Source organism: Kwoniella dejecticola, chromosome 3, assembly GCF_000512565.2.
Source record: "Kwoniella dejecticola CBS 10117 chromosome 3, complete sequence".
Classification (NCBI taxonomy): domain Eukaryota; kingdom Fungi; phylum Basidiomycota; class Tremellomycetes; order Tremellales; family Cryptococcaceae; genus Kwoniella; species Kwoniella dejecticola.
In genome coordinates this window covers 18,546-37,226 of record NC_089303.1, presented here as the reverse complement: position 1 = coordinate 37,226, position 18,681 = coordinate 18,546, and the positions used below count along the sequence as shown (strand labels likewise).

Below are 18,681 nucleotides of genomic sequence, written 5' to 3'. Positions count from 1 at the left end.
TTACTTCTTTCTTCTTCCTTCCTTCGTTACTTCTAGATTACAGCTTCTGGCGTCAGGTCAGTCAATACTCCTGGTCAGTAAGATAGTAGCATAACGCTGGATCTCGAAGTCCCTCTTCCCGCAAAAACAGGAGCATACTTTGATATTCTTGCGAGTATCACGAAGGTGAGATTACTTTCATCTTGATACCCTCTTCTTTCACTACTCCATGGCTGATCGCTCAGCAGAGGACTCGTGGTCCAGCTCAAACACAGTCCGGCGTAGGTCTATGACTACTCGTTATCATCCAGTAACGATGCACCGGGAGAGCAAAGACCTCAAGATGTTGACTAAGACCACCTTCGCCCAACTTCCCTTGGAGATCGTGACTCACATACTCGATGGACTCCAAATCTCTCGTCAGCTCGGAGCTCTGGCTGCGTTTCGCCAAACCTCCAAATACCATTATGAACTCGCCACCCCCTACCTATACAAACGACTGATCATATCCCACGTCGCACTGGTCAAGCATCTCAAATTCATCGACAAATACACCTCGTCCACCTGTGAACTGTCATCGATCGAGTCGACGGGATACGCCCGGAGACTACGCAATGTTCAATACACGAAACTCCTCACCTTGACCGAGGTCGAACTGGAACCCGAGGATTTCTGGGAACAGTGTTATTAAGCCAACCTGTCCTGGAGATTGGAGGCGGCTTTCGCTAGCTCTGATGGGTCTCAGGTCGAACGGTCACTCGAGCTGAAGATTACGGGCTTTCACATAGCGGCATTTTACATTTTCATCACACAGCTCTTTCACTACTATGAACCACTGAAAGTATGCATTAGTCAAGTCGAGCTCTCGGAAGAAACCACGTCTGACAAAACGCTCTACTATAACGAAATCATCGAACATATAATCGAATGGGATGGCTTGGTCTTGAACGCACACAATGTCGAGTGGAGGCTTAAAGTTGAATATCCATATCGGGACAACAGCCTGACCATCGGCCAAGCGCGATTCGACAACGGCGCTGGATACTTGTACCGAGACTATGGTCTGAAAAACTTCCTGTACTGTAGCTCTAAGTCTTACCTTGGAAAGAAATCGCTGCTCAAGCGTTCGACCGATGCGGATGATGACAAATCTCTCTTACCAAACGTTCGTATTGTCCTTCCGGGCATCGTGAAAAAGAACCAGACCACGGAAAAGCAGATAACAAAGGCGGTAGAGACTGTCAAGTCGATTTTGGAAAACGATCGGGACATCCGCGAAAAAGCATTAAACGTGAAAAACGGGTTCCAATGGTTAGACCACATCACATGGGTACACGGCGACGGGGCGGAAAGAGAATATTGCGAGGTCTGTGGTGGTGAGTGCAGTCTATGGGGTACATCAATTGTTGTTCTTCGCTGACTTGGCCTTGTTCTCGGAGCAGAGCGGTTCTGCGCATGAGATCCGCTCACTTCCTGCCATCACGATCATGCCCGCAGAACGCCATCAGTGAATGGCAGAGAAGTTATCGGCGGAATACTCGCAGGGAAGAGTAATCAGCGGATCGAGTAATAGCCTTGTTGATAGCGAAGCAAACAGTCTCGGCTGCGGATATACTGCATGTAGCATGTTGAAGAGTATATAATCCATTAAACAAGCATTTCCATAGTCCATTGGTGAGGTATCAACAAGCAAGTAAGCATCAGTAAATTCAATTCACTATAATTCATTCACGGAGACGATCCAGACCATCTTCCCATCCAACTATCTCTCAGACCCTTATCCCTCATCCCATTCCTATCAGGTGTGAGAGGCGGTAATTCCTCGCCTTCAGCTAAGAACTCATCTATATCTTCTTCCCCTTCCCACTCCCATTCCCGTTCTCTTTCCGTGTCTTCATTCGCAACATGGACAGATCTTTGCTGCCTTCCCAAAGTCGACGGTCCACCTTCATCTTCTGGTCTGAATGCAGGACGATTATGGATCTGGATCGGCGTAGCATGTGGTCTATGCAATTCACCAATCTTGCTCGCTCGCAGTAGAGTCCCTTTACTTCTCTTCCCTCGCAATGCAGGCTCATGCGAAGCAGTCGTGGCGTCGTTCGACGAGCCGGAGGTCGTGTGTGAAGAGTGAGAATGATATTGCGACGTCGGGATTGAGAGGTGTAATGAGGCTCTTTCTGACGAATGGGATGGTCGAGGAGAGACCAAAGCGGGAGCCTATCACATCGCACATCGCAAACCATACCGTGAGTTAGCTAGAATGTCTTGGGATTATCGGTTGATGTCGTAGATTAAAGACGTGAGGACGAAACGGTTTCGATTCCGGAACACTCACAACCAATGCACCCTTCTTCAGCGGTTCTCCGAAATCCCCAATACTCCTGGGAACTCCTCTCAATCTCTCTCCAACAATAGGCTGGCCTACATAACTCCTTCTCCTGTCTTTATCACTGCTACCGGTATCCTGTACATTATAAACAGGTGTAAGCTCAGGCGTAGTAGAAGGCGTTGAGGAGAACAGATTTCTGATAGAATGGAAAGTAGTTCCAATACCCGAAACAGGTCGTCGAGGAGGTTGAGCTTGAGGTTGAGATTGGCTCTGATCGGGGCGAGGCATTTGATCCTTGTGAGGAGACGCAAGGGGCGAGATCAATCTGACGGGACTTGGATCTCGCTGCGGCTGAAAAGACGATGTCGATCCAGGTTGAGAGAATCGGGTAGGACGAGTAGGTGTTGAAGGATGAGATCCAAAAGCAGATACAGATACATGTCGATAATTTTCCGCATCTCTCGGTATGGGAACGCCGGCTGAGGGTATATGCGATGACGATGAGTGCGAAGGCGCCGAATAGTATCTGTAATCGTCCAGATGGTCAGCCCTCATTCGAGTAAGCTGTGTGACGCGACGAGCTAGATGGGGTAAAGAGATCTTATTTGCACAGGAGTTCTTCAGGGATAATCAGGAGACCCACTCACTCCGTCTCTACACTCATATAACTTTCTCTCCTCGTCTGCGTCTGATCACCGATCCTAGGCGGTCGTCCGAAGGTGCCATCATCGTACAGCCCCAGACCATCTCCTGGCGGAGCAGGGAATCTGATTCGTTCTCCATCTTCAGACCACCTTGTCCTTCTCTGTTCAGCCCCAGCTCCCATCTCACTCAAGTCCATCGATACATCGTGTGCCTCGGTATTGGGAGTGTAGGGTATACCGATACTAAAGGAGCCAGAAGCCATGTTCCGAATCTCAGCTGGTGGCGTTAGTCCTTGATGGGTGTAGGGTGAATGAGGTATCGATGGTTCTCCAGTAGCGCTTCCTGTCCCTCTTGATTCTTCTGAACTTCTATTGGGTCTCGGTACAGAGAAGAAAAGCTGATCATCGTCTAAGACTCTCTCGTATGTTCCAGTCGAGGAAGTTTGGGCGGTCCTGCGCTTATCTTTCTTATCGGTACCCACGCCCATTCCAACCATGCCAGCTGTCGCAGCAGAGACCATTGCTGACGGGGACAATATCCTTCTACTTCCCCCTTGTCTATTTCCTTGACCCTTTTCCAGGGTATTTCCACTGACTATCCTTTTCTCCCCGTTCAGACCAGTCAACTTCGCCTTTGAATTTCCAGAAGATATGGATCGTCCTAGTCCGAGACCTATACTGGCATTCAACCTTTGTAGTAACGTTTTCTTCTTTGGCAGATCTCGCAACTCATCGTTCGTCTCTATGATCACTTCCCGAGCATGCTCAGACGAATCCGAGTTGAGTCGATGATGTTGAGCCGTCCAACCAGGTAACAAAGCTGACTTCTCATTAGGTGATTTAATCCTATCCCCATCTCCTTGCTCATCGTCATCCACATTGGGCGGATTCTCATTCCCAATTTCTCTCGATTTGCCCTTTCTAGATGTTGCAGCCCCACCGGCATCAGGCCGAATAGAAGACCATCGGGAAGTGGAGAATAAACCGAAAAACCTCGAATCTCGCGAATGTCGATTCTTCTGGTAGACACAAAAGAAGATGAGAAGTACTAAGATCGTAACGATCAGTGGGATCAGGGCACCGAGTAAAGAAGCGAGAAGAGTGCTGTTATCACCTTCAGAAGTGGTAGGGGTAGGAGAGGGCGCAGGAAAGGAGGTGGGATTATCGTTGATTGTGTTGGGCATGAAAGCTGAGCTCGGATTCGAGGCTGAGGGTGTGAGGGCGGGACCGGACGAGCTTAAGGCAGGTAAGGCCGCGGATGAAGAAACAGTAGTGAGTGATGGTGCCGAAGAAGAAGAACGGCTAGAGGTGACGATATATGAAGCCGGAGAGGAAGATGTGTCGCTCGAAGCAGGAATAGATGGACCGGGCTCAAGGGTAGTAGGCATTGAGGTAGTTTCGATCTGATCCGCTGAGCTGGTCATAGGAGGTATAAGTTGGTCCGTACCAGTAGGAGAGGTGAGTCCGCCATACGTCCAGCCGTCACCAAGGGGTATCGATGGCCCGTAGTCTGTGAGGGAAAACACGGAGCGACTTAGAGTCAGCGATCCCAATGAAGGAACAAGAGCATAAAGCATAGTGGGCATAGTGTACTCACAAGTCAACGGCAGATTGGCGATGGTAGTAACGGTATAAGGCGTATCATTGATCGTAGTGACATACTAGATTTGAGTCAGCTTTAGTTTGATCTCGAGTGATCATAATCGATGGGAGACGATGATCCTCACCGAGAGATACGTTTGCCAATCTGCTAATACCTGTCCATTGGGGGCTGTACCTCCTCTCTCGGCGAGTTGCCTTTCCACCAATAGTCTTATCTAACACGGTGATCGAGTCAGCGTGTGGGTCATCGCAAGATATCTTTTTATCGAATAGTCGGCGTATCCGACAATTCAAGTGAATGAACGACATCTGGCGATACGTTCAGTGTACTTTTGCTCAAACGCTCAAACGAGACACAGCTAACGGTGTTGAGACTGAAGTTGTCGAATCATGCAATTGCTACCAATCGATAGAAGTCGCACAATTGATGAGAATGAAGGAGATAGTACTCAAGGATATGGAGTCCATGATGCCAAGCTCGTTAAGAAATGCCCTGTACGATATCATCTGATGTAGATGATCATTCAACTCGATCTAACTTCGGTTCACATGTTGACACTCGATGTTCCTTTGCTCGGACCTGCAAAGGGGGGAAGGGGGGAGCGGCCATACCGTCCAAGATTGCAGCATCTTCAGGAAGTCAGCGACCACCATGACAAGGGCCATGACGCTCATTGAATTCTGTGATAGTCTAGCTGGCGACATGAGTGGTAGTCTGGGGTTGCGATACATACGAGTAGCTGTTTTACAAGTTTGAGGATGATGAGGATGATCGAATGGTGAATGGTGCCTGAACTGATTCCTGCATTACGATATAATTCGTAATGATTTTGATGCCGCTAACTTAACCAAGCTTAGTAAATGCTAATGACCTTCCTTATATCTCACATTCAGCGGTCTGAGTCTGTTTATGATATCTTAAACACCGCTTGGCCATTACGCTGCATGTCTGGAGTTGTTGAACCAATATTTCAACCTGTCCTACCAACCCAGTCTTGATGGTCATCAGTATCAGAGCTGGAGGTAGTCGAGTTGACCCTGAGGGACGGGACTTTCAGCGATACATGTATAATTATTCCAGTGGACCAGATTTCCACAGCCTAAGGGTAATTTTTTGTCTCCCAAATACTATTTCCCAATATCGATTGAGATGATAATCCAATACCTTGCCATTGTACTGCCTTCCAGATGGTCAATTACTGATCTATGTACCCTCGCTGAACAGGCATCGTCGTTGTTTCCTCATTTATCCTAGGTACCGGAATCCGGGCGCATCGTCCGCATAAGTAGCCGTGTCAGGCTTGAAGTCGGGAGCGGGCGGTCCTCCTTCTCGCTCATCTCGTTTCCTATTCTCTCGCCATACGAGGAATTGATAAAGCCCGGTAAATCCAGCGCCTGCACAGGATAAGGCCAGGATGACAGCAGATCCCATGGTATATTTCGGGGAATCGGTGGAAGGGAAAAGATAACCAGATCCGACGCTACAAATATACAACAAGCCTCCCCATTTCAGCAAACGCCCAGCGGGGAATAAACACATGCCCATAAGCTGCGGAATCACGTGAAGACACTCACGCGACGGCTTGAGCGAGTGATACGGCACCCGGAACAGCTACGGCTCTTCTTGATTCGTTTCCGGCATTATGAGCTTGCCATGTCACGATCAGAGGTGTACAGACTAGGAGGAAGGCCCCATGTCAGTCAACAGAATCGAATAAACCGTCCATGGCAGTGCAGAAATACCCACCGTAATGTCCAACTCCGGCTAAGACGAGTGCAGCGAATCGAGCTTTATGAGCAGTGCTAGGAGCTCCAAGGTATATGTCGAAGGCTAAGATCTCCAGAGCTCATCCAGCTTGTGTCCATAGACTTCGATTCTTCATTCGATCAGAGAAGTAGGAGAAGATGATCATGACCTGAGGTGTGGCAGTCATAGCATAAGAGCCGAGCTTTGGGGCCTTGCTTCACCACGGGTGGGTACCCACTTACGACAGCAGCTGAACCGTATGGCGCTAGCGTGGCAATCTGAGCAGTAGCACCCTTGAAGCCGTTTTCGCTGGTAAAAGTAGGCAGGTAAGCGGAGAGAGCGGCTCCCGTTATTTGCTGGCACATGTTCATCAGAGCGGCTATCAAGCGAGGAAGATCGGAATAAGCATCAAGAAGAACTTCAAGCGCAGTCGGGATAACGAGATGCTCACGAATGATCTGCTGCCATCTGTAAGTGCAGCCTAAGGCATACTTTCAATTGATCTTGTGGTGTTCTTGAGCATAATCCAAGGATCTCTCATACATCACTGCAGCAGACAGTCGCATTAGGCTGCGGCTGCGCGAGCTGAGTTGAGACCAATGCAGCTGTACTCACAGAACTCTCGTTCTTCCTCTGACAGGGTTGGCCAGGTAGGAATACCCTTTCACACAAGGGAGGGGGGAGTTTGGAAATCTCAAGATTTTGTAAGGCGCCGCGTTGTCCATTCACCAGACCTTACAGACAGTTCAACTTTGTTCAGGCTAAAAAATTGACTGCATGCTCGCTGCTCAGTCCAATGATTCGGTATAGCCGGACCAGACGGATTGACACTCGACGCCGAGGGCAACTTATTCATCTGTCATCCATCCCTCCTCTCGATCTTCGTTGTCAGCAGACACGGAATACCTGTTGCTCGCATCGTCCCTCCCGAAGAACTGGGGCGAGTCTCACGAACTGCATATTTGGCAGTACATCAGATGACAGGAAACGACTGTACTTTACGGATTCGACCGTCGGCAGAGCCTGTCATGTAGACTGGGATCATGAGGGAGTGACTCCGATTAGAGCGAGCAAGGAGAAGTAATGGGTCGTCCTGGGTTTGTAGCCCAGTCTGAAACCCATCTTAGACTGACAGGAATCTTGGGACAACGAGGTTATACCGCTCTGTAGGCTGGAAATGGACATAATGCATACACGATACATGGGCATCGAATCTCATATGGCTGAGCCGATGGAGCAGTGAATCATTGTGAAGATCATCTTCCAATCAGGCGGTATTCGAGATATCGCAGAGGCGGATAGACGATAGCAGTGAGAGCGGCACTGATGCGAGATATCAGCATCCGATTGAGGACGTGTATACTGCTAGCATTGTACGTCACTCACCTCATCTCGAAACCTAGATCCCCACCGAACTCTCCAAACACTGCTCCCAATGGACCAATATACCACACTTGAGCCATGGACACTATCGCTGCTCCGGCCCCACAACAGCACGCAAAAATTCCAGCTGCTCCAATTGGTAATCGTCGCCAGTTGTCGTATGCTGTTAAGTCGTAGCCTCGAGCAGGACCGGACGAGTCGATGCCTTTTGTATGGAACCAGTGTCGGAAGATGTAGTGCTCCTCGAACACGACCACCACGAAGAAAGCGACCCAGTATCCTAAGATGGCTAAGAAGTTCGATAGGATTTCGGAGAAGTGTTCTCGACCTGCCACGGCGGCGACAGCTAATGTGGAAAGAAGTCAGCGACGGACACATAGAGTCTGATGGCAGTGGGAACAACCAGCAAAAACGAGAACGTACTGTAGATTACGAAAACTAGAATCGTCCACAGGGCTCGAGGAATCTTCTGGAAAGCTGGCAAGAGACACTGGCAGGACAGGGCGGCGGAATATGTATTGGGGATACAGTTGGAGATGATGCTAAAAGCGAAGACAACGAGGATGAACTGGGAGACAGTCAGCATAAGTTCCTTGAGATGAACGACAGGTAAGATAATAGGTTGATCTGTCAAGAAAGCAAGACGTTCGGGCTTACTTTTCCTCCCCCGCCCCATGGCTCGAAGACAGCAGCCAATACACCTCCAGCATCTCCCTCTTCGAAGGCCTGAGCATAGGCGGGCACATTCATGAGGGCTGCACTGAGGATCTCCACGAAGAGTAAGGGTACCATCAGTCCGAACCAGGTAAGCAAGAAAACCTTCCAAGGTCTGATGTTTGACGGGAGTCGACAGTTGAAATCGGCCGCAACGGGTGCCCATCCTGACGCCGAAGAAAAAACGATGCCCTATCCATCATATCGCTTGTTAGCACATTGAGCGGATTGACTGAGTCTCACTCGAAAGTCACTTACTCCAAACGACAAGAAATCTCCAGCATACGATTTTCCAGTATCTTGCAAAGCCTGTTGCGCGCCCATATCAAACCCTTTGTGACCAGCAAGTCCCCACATACAGCAGTAGAAGATGAAGAGGACGATCCAAGCATATCGTTCCCAGTAGTGCATCGCTACGAGCATGATCAATACCCTGTGACTTCGAATAGAAATTTATTGCTCACCTTCGTAGCCTACGAAACACAAGACTAAAGCCATGAATCCAACGATGACTATAGATGCTTCCAAAGGCAATTTGTCGTTCGACACATTGGTGAGAGTCTGGCCTCCTAAGATGATTGCTGTGACACTGAACCCCAGCTGTGTGAGGATGTTGAGGAATGAGAAGATGGTTGCTCCGACATATCCGACCGAGTATCGAGTGATCACCATGGTTCGCAAACCGGTCTTGGGTCCCAACGTTGCGATGAAAGCAGTAAACGCTGCTCCGAGGGCGGTGAAAGTTACGATCGCAGCGACGGCGGAGTGGAAAGTGAGTGTGTAGTAAGCTTGAGCGAGCAGCTATTAGGATTGGATGTCATGATGTCAGCAACGAGTATCGTACAAGATTGACAAGCAAGACGGGGCGTTGATGAATGTGGTAGCACAGGTATGATTGTAAGGGAAGACCGAAAGAGCATGCAGTCACTCACACCTATGGGCAGAGTAGACACCACCATATTCACACTCCACCAGAGCAGCAGTAATCCAATGGTATGTTTCCCATCTCTTTCATCTTCCGGCACTCGTTCTATCCCTCTAGCTTCCACACCTTTATTGAACAGTCCGCCTAATTTTCGAAAGATAGGATTCTTGTGAGCAACTTCATCCTCACCTAGGGCTACTTCTTCGTCGATAATCGGACGAGTGTTGTAATTCAGATCATCTGCTCTGCCGGTGGTCGCATAGTTGTTCTTCTCGTCCCATTCTGGATTGCTGAGATTGGCCATACTGGTTGTTCAATCACCTTCCTTCGTTACTCAGCTGTGTCAAGATCGTTCTCGTCAAGACCGTGTGAATCGACCAACGCATGTTTGAGTGCATATATAAATGACTTCTTGGCACTCCCTTGTGCACGAGCATTATGCTAGGGATATGGCCGATAAGCAGACAGCTCCAAAAATTGGTGATAAGCCGGTGAACCATATGGGACCATCATGATGAAGGGAGACTTGACAGACGGCTGCAAGCTAAAAATAGCTCTTCCCAGCCTGTCAGGCGACTTGGTAACGAAGTGTTCAGGGTGCCAATGATAATGATGTTTAGCGCGATAAGGAGTGAGGGGGTCAGACGCAGCGGTGAATGGTGGAATGTTGTCCATAGGATGAAGGTTAATTTTCAAGCGAAGGCGAGTAGCATGCGGTCTCATTTGGATTTTTACGAGATTTTGACGTGGTGATTTTCCGGTTTAAACGGACGGGCACTTTACCTTGGAAAAGCCATGAGATATCCACATATACATGACGAAGGGGGACATGCTCAAGTCGACCGAAACATGCATCCGCTGTACGTCAGCATGCATGTTCTCGACCGGGGTGAAGCGATTGCTGCATTTGCGGTAACGCTCATTCCACTCGGTCTCCTTGTCCTGACCGAAGCCCAACAAGCTGCAAGGTGATTTCCGTGCTTTCCTCGCATCAACGATCCCATGGTAGGTCGAATGGGAGGGAAGGTCTTGTGAGGTGTCATGCAAGCTATACACATTGGTCAGGGCCACGAAATCTCGCCGTTTAGTCTGAGCCGTGATGCAGAGAGGAATGACAATGACTGAGTCCAGACCTTGAGCCGTGTCAGAACGCAGTTGGCTGAGCAGTAAGTTGAGATCCTGCTATTTGTATGCTTAACGAGCTGAGAAAGCGTCTCCAGTATGGTCATGAATGACTGAATCAGAGTCCAGGGAAGGTCATTGAGTGACTCGCATTGAGGCGACTGCATCTATTTTGATTCTAATCGTCTTCTATCCACCTACAATATCGCCTACTCCTCTCATCTCCCATGGGGGTATCCCTTTTCCATCTAGAATTTGAAGACCTCCTCGGCGGTGTAGCCCAACTCCTTGAAAGCTCCTTGCAATTCACCTTGTCTAGGTCCATCCTTGGGTCCAGCGAGCGACTTCACTTGAGGAGGCGGACCACATACGAAAGCTCTGACCTTTTCGCTGGAATCGGCGGATCGTGGGAACAATTTAGAGATGGTAGCGGCAGTCACGAAGCCGGTCTCACCTACACAAGCACGACGAAGTCAGTCAGGCCAGCTGGCTCTTGAGACCGAACATGAAGGAAACGCCCGGAAGGCGAGAGCCGATGGCCAAAGAGAAACAAGGCAATGTGACCCACCCTTCCAGCCCCAAGGAGCCTTGTCGAGAACGTATTTCACCTCGAGTCTATCAGGGTGTTGTTTGGCAAGGTTGTCCCACTCTTTTCGCAGCACTGAAAGAGATCGCGGCGTCATGTCAGCAACCTCCCCCTATGGATGCGAAAAAGTGACTGGAGTGATCTGCATCACTCACAGATATCCTTCTCGGTCACATTGGAGAATACCAAAGTCCACTTGGTCTTGTCGTCAGGGATGTTCAAGGAGTGGGTGATAAGCTGGTACATAGGGGTGATACCACTTCCACCGGCAACTGCTAGACCTCTATCGAATTGGTTGGGCTCGTATTTGAACTTCAAGATTGGGCCTTTGAAAAGGAGTTGTTGACCGGGTTGAAGGGAAGAGATGAATGGGGTGAGTTTACCGTCCTGAAGCAATGCCATGCGTTGTAAGCGGTCCTACCGTATCCGTTAGATGAACAAATTTCAGAAAGAAACTCACCTTGTACTCTTTGATCAACAAATCAATGGACCCCTTCTGCTCGTTGGAAGAGACAGGTGTGTATGGTCTGTGGACAGTTTGATGAGCATGTTGCACCAAGGACATATGGGAGACAGGATCGCAGTGGATCATCGCGACTCACCTGATGACGGGCTTGCCCTTATCATCCTTGACCTCACCTTCACCTTGTAGAGATCTGACTAACAAAGCACTGGCCACCTCAGCACCTGACACCTTATCTTGACCATCTTCGCCGAAGGAGAAGGTGTAGATTGAGGAGTTGTGGTTGTAAGGGGCCACTTTGGTCAGAGTGAAAGGGGTCCATGAGTCCCTTTTATAGAAAGCAAGTCAGTCTAACGGCGTTCAAGCTATTCGGAGAGGATTAATCAACATCCAGACTCACTTGATCAACGCAGCATAAGAGCCCGTTCCTTGATCGGCTGCATCTACTTCTGATTGGACTCCCTTGACCTTTCGTTCTGCCTTGGCTTCCAGCTCATGAGCCTTGGCAGATATTTCGGCTTTAGCGGCTATGAATTGAATTGCTAGTTAGTCCGTGATACAAGTCAACAGAATGCTTGACGATTGGAAATTCACCAGGGTTGTATTGGAGGTAGGCGTATGCTCCAATTCCAGTCTGTGATAGTAAGGTTAGTAACCCTGTACCCAGATATACTGTATCGTTGACTCACGACACCAGCAAGAGAGAGGATCAAGCCATAGTCTACGAGAGAGGGTCAGCCAAAGTCATCTCCATCACGAAGCGTGTACTCACTTGGTCCACCTGCAGCGGGGCCGGTAGCATATGTTCTAGATTGACGAGCTACGTTGGCCTAAGAAATATATTGGGGAGCAGATCAGCATGAATCGACCTGGAAGCAAGTGCAGTACTCACCGACAAGGTTGGTCGAGCCAAGCGAGCCGAAGAGAGGAATCTAGCAGCGGTAGCCATTTTGGATGATTTCAGTTGGACAATCACAAAGATAGAAAGTGAAAGAACAAGTTGATAATGACAATGACGATGTCGACTTATTGCGCGATCGTGACATCCGGGAGTGTCTCGTTGTTTACATAATATCACTTCAACTGCCTGCACAATCCCCATTTCTCATTCACTCGCTGTTTCATACATTGCTCCTATGCATGCACGGCAGAGGCAGAGAGTGCTCATGCGAAGCCATTAGACGGCTTTCGAACTGATATGATATATGTCTGGCTGCAGAATGTTTTCTGAATATACTGGTGACGACTGGGATATCGTGCTCCTTCCGCTTATTCCTCCCTCCATAAACAAACTATTGTAGGGTCAGTCGCCAGTCTCACGCATCCGAACGTCTTCTTATTGTGAGCTAGTCTATGCTGTCCTGACAGGAACACATTCCGGTGCTCTACCTCGGTCGACGACCTTGTTCTTTAGCTTTCCGATCCCAGTGACCTCGATCTCCACCACATCTCCGTCCTTGAGGAACACGCCGGTCGACAGGCATACACCCGCCGGGGTACCCGTTGCTATGACATCCCCGGGTTGCAGTGTGATACCCATCGAGCAAGTTTCGATCAGAGTAGGGATATCGAAGATGAGCTCAGAGGTGCTTTGGGATTGGACGATGTTCCCGTTCAATCTGGTGGTGAGGTGCATGTCCTTGAAGTCGAGCGCGGATTCTATCGGAGTTGAATAAACGATTAACACATGATTTGGCCAAGACTCAGCAGTCATTCTTGGACTTGGAGGATTCAGGGTTGGGTCTACTCACTGTGGACCGCCCATGGTCCCATAGGACAGAAAGTATCAAGCGATTTGCCGATATAGAATTGTTTGTGATTCTTCTGTCTCTCACGCGCTGTAACCTTTTGTCCTCGTACATCAGCCAAAGAAAGTTCAAGCGTGAGTTTAGGGCCAGATGAGCGTGATATGATATGATGGCGGCAGGCTGGGAGTACAACTCGAGGGAAAGAGGTCTCTCATCAGAAAGAGTCGATGAGTCTTCACGACTCACATCATTGACAATCGTCGCACCCCATACGTGATTCCAAGCATCCTCCTTCTTGATCCCGATACCACCTTTTCCTATGATGATCGCCAGTTCACCTTCATAGTCTACCGATTGTGTGACTTCCGGATGAGGGTAAATGTGAGCACCGTTGCCGATGATGGACGACGCTCTCTTCGTGAATATTACTACCCAAGACAAATCAACACGATTCATCAAGCACATAGTGGAGAGTAGCACGATGACAGGCAGCATAAAAGGTTGACTTACCAGGAAAGTCCGGTTGAGCTTTGTTGTCACTGGCATCGTAGCCGCTAGAGTGAAACTCTCTGTGTCCGACAGGTATCAAAGATCAGCGAATGCTGATTAGACGAATGAACTCGCTTTACAAGAGGGGTGGGACGATGTGCTTGGAAGATTCTCACTCACTCTGCATGCTCTTTGTAGTTCTTTCCCACGCAAACCACATCCCTTCCTCTCAGCGGCGCCAGAATCACGACATCGCTAACATTCTCCACAGGGGTACCAGGTATCAGAGTCTCGTTGACTTTGTCCCATTCCTCGATCAGATGATGGATTGATCGGACTGGCGAGTTGTCAGGGAAACGAAGGGGAGTAACGGTTGTTGAGGAAGGGTCTAACACGCCGACGCTGGGTCTTGGGTTACCTTTAGTCCTGTCTGCGAGTTTATCACCATACATCGTTCAGCATGAACGCCCCGTTTGAGCTATTCATCACCCATCATCTGACGATGAGACGGGACAACAGCAAACCTATCGACTCACAGGCCACATATTTACCACTGCTAGGTAACTTGGTCTTGGACGACCTCCTAGCTTGATTGGTGTAGGCGAAGTTCATGCTGTGCGCGAGACTACCAGTCGATGTAAGAGATATGATATGATGGGTGCGATCGTTGAGTAGTAGCTAGGCTCGCAAAAGAAGATGTGCAGATGTTGCATACGGTTGGCATAGAGGTAGTCACTCTTATGCCTGTGAATGTCCGTCATTTAGCTTCGGACAAGTGAGACAATTATAGATGGGGCAATTTCACATCCTTTCGGGTCAGGTCCGAGAATCGAAATAACGTTCAAAACATCGCTTCCCTCCCGTCTTCTGGACATATACATGCATTCATTTGCTTATGGGCCTGCTTCAATCTAGCGGCGTTTCATGATTGATACAACGATGTCTTCCTAAAACAAAATATGCCGCGGTCAAGTGTCTCCCCCGAGGATTATTGACCTTGCTTCTGCAGCAGTGCTTCCCTACGACCTGTTGATTTGGGATCAAGGTAAGGCTTCTCGCCCAAGCTGACCGATCGAGTGCCGACCCTCTCATCACCGTCAAGATCTTCTGTAGCAGAGTCTGTGATTGCAGTGTCAGATCATCAGAGGCAATCCCGATGGGCGCAAGAAGTATCACTCACGGAATGTTGATCGGTTGTCCCATATAGCTAAGCTGTTCTCCTCCCATCTGAATCGAACTTGGAAATCGTGATTCTGATGAGTGGTGTTTGTAAGCTTGTTATCCATGTGTCCGACGTAGCTGGTGGAGAAACTCACTGCTGAGATATGTTCGAACAAAAAGTCGAGCAAGTTGTCGGATTCATGTTGCGTCAATTCATTTATCCTCTTGGTAAAGCCTCTGTTTACGAAAAGACCTTTCCAGCCAGTCACGGGGTTGGTTCGAATGACAGGATGGACGGTGGACAAGCTCTGTCCCACGTTCTCAGGTGATCCTCTGGGTTCACGGAAAGTAGCGTTGTTCCTCTTAGCAATATCTATAAATCCCTGTCCGGTATGAGTTGCAGTCAAGCCTTCTAAGAGAGTCTTATAGGTAGGCGAAAGCCGATCATAGGCTTCATATGCCGATGCCCAGAGGGTGTCACCTCCGACTTTGGGCAGCTGGCGGATTTGAAGGGACGCATAATCTGATGGAACTGGTTCGAAGGTTATATCAGAGTGCTGCGAAACCATATACTGGTCAGTGTTGCTTTCGGAAAGCAATGGTCAGCGATGGACAGAGAAGGCTTACCCAAAGATCAGCGTGGAACCTCCTCTTCAGCACAGTGAAATCATCTCTCTTGTATTTATTGTCGAACACGAATTGATTGGAGATGACGCTGACTTCATCACCGAATTCGCTGCCGCCCATTGTTAGAGGATGGACATGAAGCCCGCTGGACGATGGTTTGCCTCCATGCTTTCCGAGAGCGTCTACTAGCTTCAATTGTTCGTCAGGTGTGAGGACTGCATCTCTGAAGAACACAACTCCTCTTTCCGAGCTGAGAAGTATACGTGTCAGCGGTTGAACAGCCTCGACATTACAATTCTCAGACTCACACCAGCCGACCCAAAGCTTTCTCTCGGTCTGCATTTCCCAAGATGTCTCTGATAGACAGTGTCGGTTTGCCATCCGGCGAGTAAGCCCGGAACTCGGTACCGATACTAGGTGTTGCGTCGAAATGAGAGTAGCCCCGCAAGTCAAAAGCCTCTTGCGCTTCACTGACGGTGACATTGGTCAAAGCAGCTTTGATAGCTTCAACCGGATTTTGTTGTTGCGTTTCTTGGACTGCGATAGGCATTATGCTGTTTCAAGATCGAGTAGATAGTTGCTGATGAATGGTGGAGTGACATCTTGTGACTGAATTACGAATTGCGCTGCTGATATATACGAATTGAAGCAGGTCATGACACTTGACAAACAGGATGATGTTTTGCAATCATGTCGGGTTTCCGATGTTGTGATTGATCACGCCAGCGATGATCTAACCAGAACAGGGAAAGAGAAGACTAGATCGCCGACTACCCTTGCGGAAGGCTCCGCGATCCCCATAACATGGGTGGCTGATTGCGTCAATGACCCTAGATATGGTCAAGTATGGTGAGATTAGTTGAGCAGGATCTGGAATATTTGCTCGATATCTGGAATGATTAGCGCTATCTTTGGTTGAGTGTGCGTGATAAGATGTCGTGACGATCAGATTGCGCGATTGATGACGCTGAAGTAGAATGTACGATTGCCGATTGATCCAAGTGCACTTTGGCTCTCTTGACGCGATGTGCGCCGCTTGCCGGGCCAGCCGAACATTCTCAGCCGTTACAGCATCTTGTTTTAGATCAAATCTATAGGAAGATACAACGATCCGGAAAGCACGACATTTCTTAGATGATCAGAGGACTCCCTGCTGCAACGACTATATCCCGCCAAGTCTTGATTTCAACGGCATCTCTTGCTTTCCATACTTCTGTGACAACCGTTTCTACCCACTGCGGCCCAGACGAGCCTTTCCACTGGAACTTCTGAATGAGAGATATACATCCTGACCGCTGATGACTGCCAGCTTCGCTTGCAACGATCTGTCACATCGTTTTAGCTCGCTGCCTGATGCTGCAATTCTGGGATTCCTAGTTTGCGGACAACTTACAATTAATGGCCAGCATAACCCTATTTCCATACCGAGGGAATATCCTTGACTAATCTTCAGTAAATCATCGACGCAACGATGCAAACGAGAATGTCCGGATGGAATCAAGAAGACACTGGTAAGGATGATAATAATGACAGCAAGTCGATAAAACTCGTTACCTATACCTACAAGGACCGCGATCGGCGTCAGTCAAATCACGCATGCCGGGACATCAAATCGGAAAGCAAGACTTACCAGATGTCCCTATTTTGTATTTCGCTTCAAACAGGACGTCATTCCGCAACTCAGTTCTGATATCTGAAGCTTCAGCCTCGAGTTCCAGCTGGGCCATATTCATGTTCATATTCGAAGGCGAAATCTCAGCTGTTCGAGTCAGACTGGCAGCCTGCAATGCCATTTGGTTCACCCGGAGAAGCAAGAGAAAGAGATTTTTGTGCTGTGCCGGAGGACGAGAAGTCAACAGTCTGTCATATCAAGACATTGAACAGTGCTAGATGCGACGTACCACGCCGAACATGAACACACAAACATCTTCAGCTTGCTGTTGCCAATTAGATGAATCATCCCAGGATTTGAACAAATCTGTCACGTCCGTTTGTTCCGCTAAACTCAAAGAGTAGAACCCCACATGTGCGGCATGGACGGCCGCTATCGATGGAAGGAACGAGTATGATGATGGCTTTTGTACTTTGCCCAGTAGGTATGTTGTCCGATTGAGAAAGGATGGTATAATATCGGATTCCCCTTTGAGTAGCTAGAGGAGCAAAATGGGTTAGTTTGTCGCACTCGGCATATCATATGGTATTGGATAATCAGTAGAAGAAAGGTTGCTCACAGCAGAAAGATTCAACATCACCATAACCGCAGGAGAAAGTCCGTCTGTCTCATCATTGGATCTCCTAAGAAGACTAATCGCTTCGAGCTTGTGTCTACAAGCACTGTCTCCGAAAGTTACTGCTTTCGCTACATCACCCGCCTTTTGCGACCAATTGGCCAGATGTTGTGCGCTAACACACAAGACTGCATGCATCAAGGCAGAGTGACTGTTTGTCGATGCCATTTCAGCAAGGTCCGTGAAGAACTTCCCTGTGGGAGCTGCATTGAAGGCGAAACGATAGAGAAAAGTTGAGCAAATTAGTCAAAATAATGGAAGAGATGCGGCAACTTTGAAGACTTACTAGGCGATCCCCGGACAACCACCGTGGTCGAAGCAATTTTCATGAAGTACTCTAAAAGAGGCTCATCCTCACCCTCATCTGGTTCTCTTGTCATCCAATTGTCTCCTTCTGCAAAAGATGTCCATATGGAAGAGGACTGGTCGAGAGGAAGGGATATCAATGCGCCTTGCGGTTGATACTCATTCGAATGGGTTTGTTCTAGCGTGTTGTTTGGTGAATGGAGGTCAATTGGTAAAATGAAGTCGGTGCCGAATAGCGCTTTTATGAAGGGGTCTGTGGTCATGAATTGTTGAGGATTAGGTATCAATGGATTGTTACCGAGGGAACTGGATGAGTGGTCTGGCGCGAACAACGTTTGTAACAGCGGGTCATTCCTGGATTGGACAGGGAGATCAACGTATCAATACATGCAATATTGTTGCAAATCAGGGTATATGAACGTACTCTGCGCTGAGAACAGGTCCAGTGTGCATGGTTGAAAGAGGGGAGGAGATTGGTTGATGATTGTGTGGTACAGGCATCGGGTCTGGGAACGTCAATTGACTCCAGTCAATTAGACCGCCTAAAGAAGATGTCGCGTCGTTGAGG

General features: G+C 48.7%; 8 protein-coding genes across 8 annotated transcripts; 1 reads left to right on the top strand and 7 right to left on the bottom strand.

The window, feature by feature from the left end:
• Positions 1 to 295: 295 nt before the first annotated feature.
• I303_102411 (uncharacterized protein) lies at positions 296 to 670 on the top strand (the record flags this gene model as incomplete). The annotated part of the gene is made up of 1 exon (XM_018405766.1): positions 296 to 670. The coding sequence occupies one exon, from the start codon at positions 296 to 298 to the stop codon at positions 668 to 670; it is 375 nt and encodes a 124-aa protein (XP_018264260.1).
• A 1,037-nt stretch (positions 671 to 1,707) lies between these two features.
• I303_102410 (uncharacterized protein) lies at positions 1,708 to 5,164 on the bottom strand (the record flags this gene model as incomplete). The annotated part of the gene is made up of 6 exons (XM_065968539.1): positions 1,708 to 2,196; positions 2,315 to 2,834; positions 2,956 to 4,462; positions 4,550 to 4,613; positions 4,680 to 4,769; positions 5,135 to 5,164. 6 exons carry the CDS (start codon positions 5,162 to 5,164, stop codon positions 1,708 to 1,710), a joined length of 2,700 nt encoding a protein of 899 aa, XP_065824611.1.
• Positions 5,165 to 5,800: 636 nt separating this feature from the next.
• Positions 5,801 to 7,026, bottom strand: I303_102409 (uncharacterized protein; the record flags this gene model as incomplete). The annotated part of the gene is made up of 7 exons (XM_065968538.1): positions 5,801 to 6,035; positions 6,130 to 6,232; positions 6,302 to 6,319; positions 6,425 to 6,470; positions 6,544 to 6,680; positions 6,753 to 6,769; positions 6,917 to 7,026. 7 exons carry the CDS (start codon positions 7,024 to 7,026, stop codon positions 5,801 to 5,803), a joined length of 666 nt encoding a protein of 221 aa, XP_065824610.1.
• A 531-nt stretch (positions 7,027 to 7,557) lies between these two features.
• On the bottom strand, positions 7,558 to 9,627 carry I303_102408 (uncharacterized protein; the record flags this gene model as incomplete). The annotated part of the gene is made up of 7 exons (XM_018405763.1): positions 7,558 to 7,624; positions 7,688 to 8,030; positions 8,108 to 8,252; positions 8,342 to 8,590; positions 8,657 to 8,811; positions 8,863 to 9,199; positions 9,331 to 9,627. The coding sequence occupies 7 exons, from the start codon at positions 9,625 to 9,627 to the stop codon at positions 7,558 to 7,560; spliced, it is 1,593 nt and encodes a 530-aa protein (XP_018264257.1).
• A 1,066-nt stretch (positions 9,628 to 10,693) lies between these two features.
• On the bottom strand, positions 10,694 to 12,443 carry I303_102407 (uncharacterized protein; the record flags this gene model as incomplete). The annotated part of the gene is made up of 10 exons (XM_018405762.1): positions 10,694 to 10,899; positions 11,014 to 11,106; positions 11,187 to 11,418; positions 11,492 to 11,558; positions 11,634 to 11,822; positions 11,895 to 12,021; positions 12,089 to 12,128; positions 12,184 to 12,215; positions 12,267 to 12,324; positions 12,387 to 12,443. The coding sequence occupies 10 exons, from the start codon at positions 12,441 to 12,443 to the stop codon at positions 10,694 to 10,696; spliced, it is 1,101 nt and encodes a 366-aa protein (XP_018264256.1).
• Positions 12,444 to 12,845: 402 nt separating this feature from the next.
• I303_102406 (uncharacterized protein) lies at positions 12,846 to 14,343 on the bottom strand (the record flags this gene model as incomplete). Its single annotated transcript, XM_018405761.1, has 6 exons — positions 12,846 to 13,153; positions 13,246 to 13,339; positions 13,489 to 13,670; positions 13,753 to 13,811; positions 13,912 to 14,161; positions 14,268 to 14,343. 6 exons carry the CDS (start codon positions 14,341 to 14,343, stop codon positions 12,846 to 12,848), a joined length of 969 nt encoding a protein of 322 aa, XP_018264255.1.
• A 376-nt stretch (positions 14,344 to 14,719) lies between these two features.
• On the bottom strand, positions 14,720 to 16,069 carry I303_102405 (uncharacterized protein; the record flags this gene model as incomplete). Its single annotated transcript, XM_018405760.1, has 5 exons — positions 14,720 to 14,850; positions 14,912 to 14,984; positions 15,048 to 15,449; positions 15,520 to 15,769; positions 15,828 to 16,069. The coding sequence occupies 5 exons, from the start codon at positions 16,067 to 16,069 to the stop codon at positions 14,720 to 14,722; spliced, it is 1,098 nt and encodes a 365-aa protein (XP_018264254.1).
• Positions 16,070 to 16,649: 580 nt separating this feature from the next.
• I303_102404 (uncharacterized protein) lies at positions 16,650 to 18,614 on the bottom strand (the record flags this gene model as incomplete). The annotated part of the gene is made up of 7 exons (XM_065968537.1): positions 16,650 to 16,844; positions 16,913 to 17,079; positions 17,150 to 17,351; positions 17,421 to 17,669; positions 17,751 to 18,010; positions 18,094 to 18,467; positions 18,538 to 18,614. 7 exons carry the CDS (start codon positions 18,612 to 18,614, stop codon positions 16,650 to 16,652), a joined length of 1,524 nt encoding a protein of 507 aa, XP_065824609.1.
• Between the last annotated feature and the right edge of the window lie 67 nt (positions 18,615 to 18,681).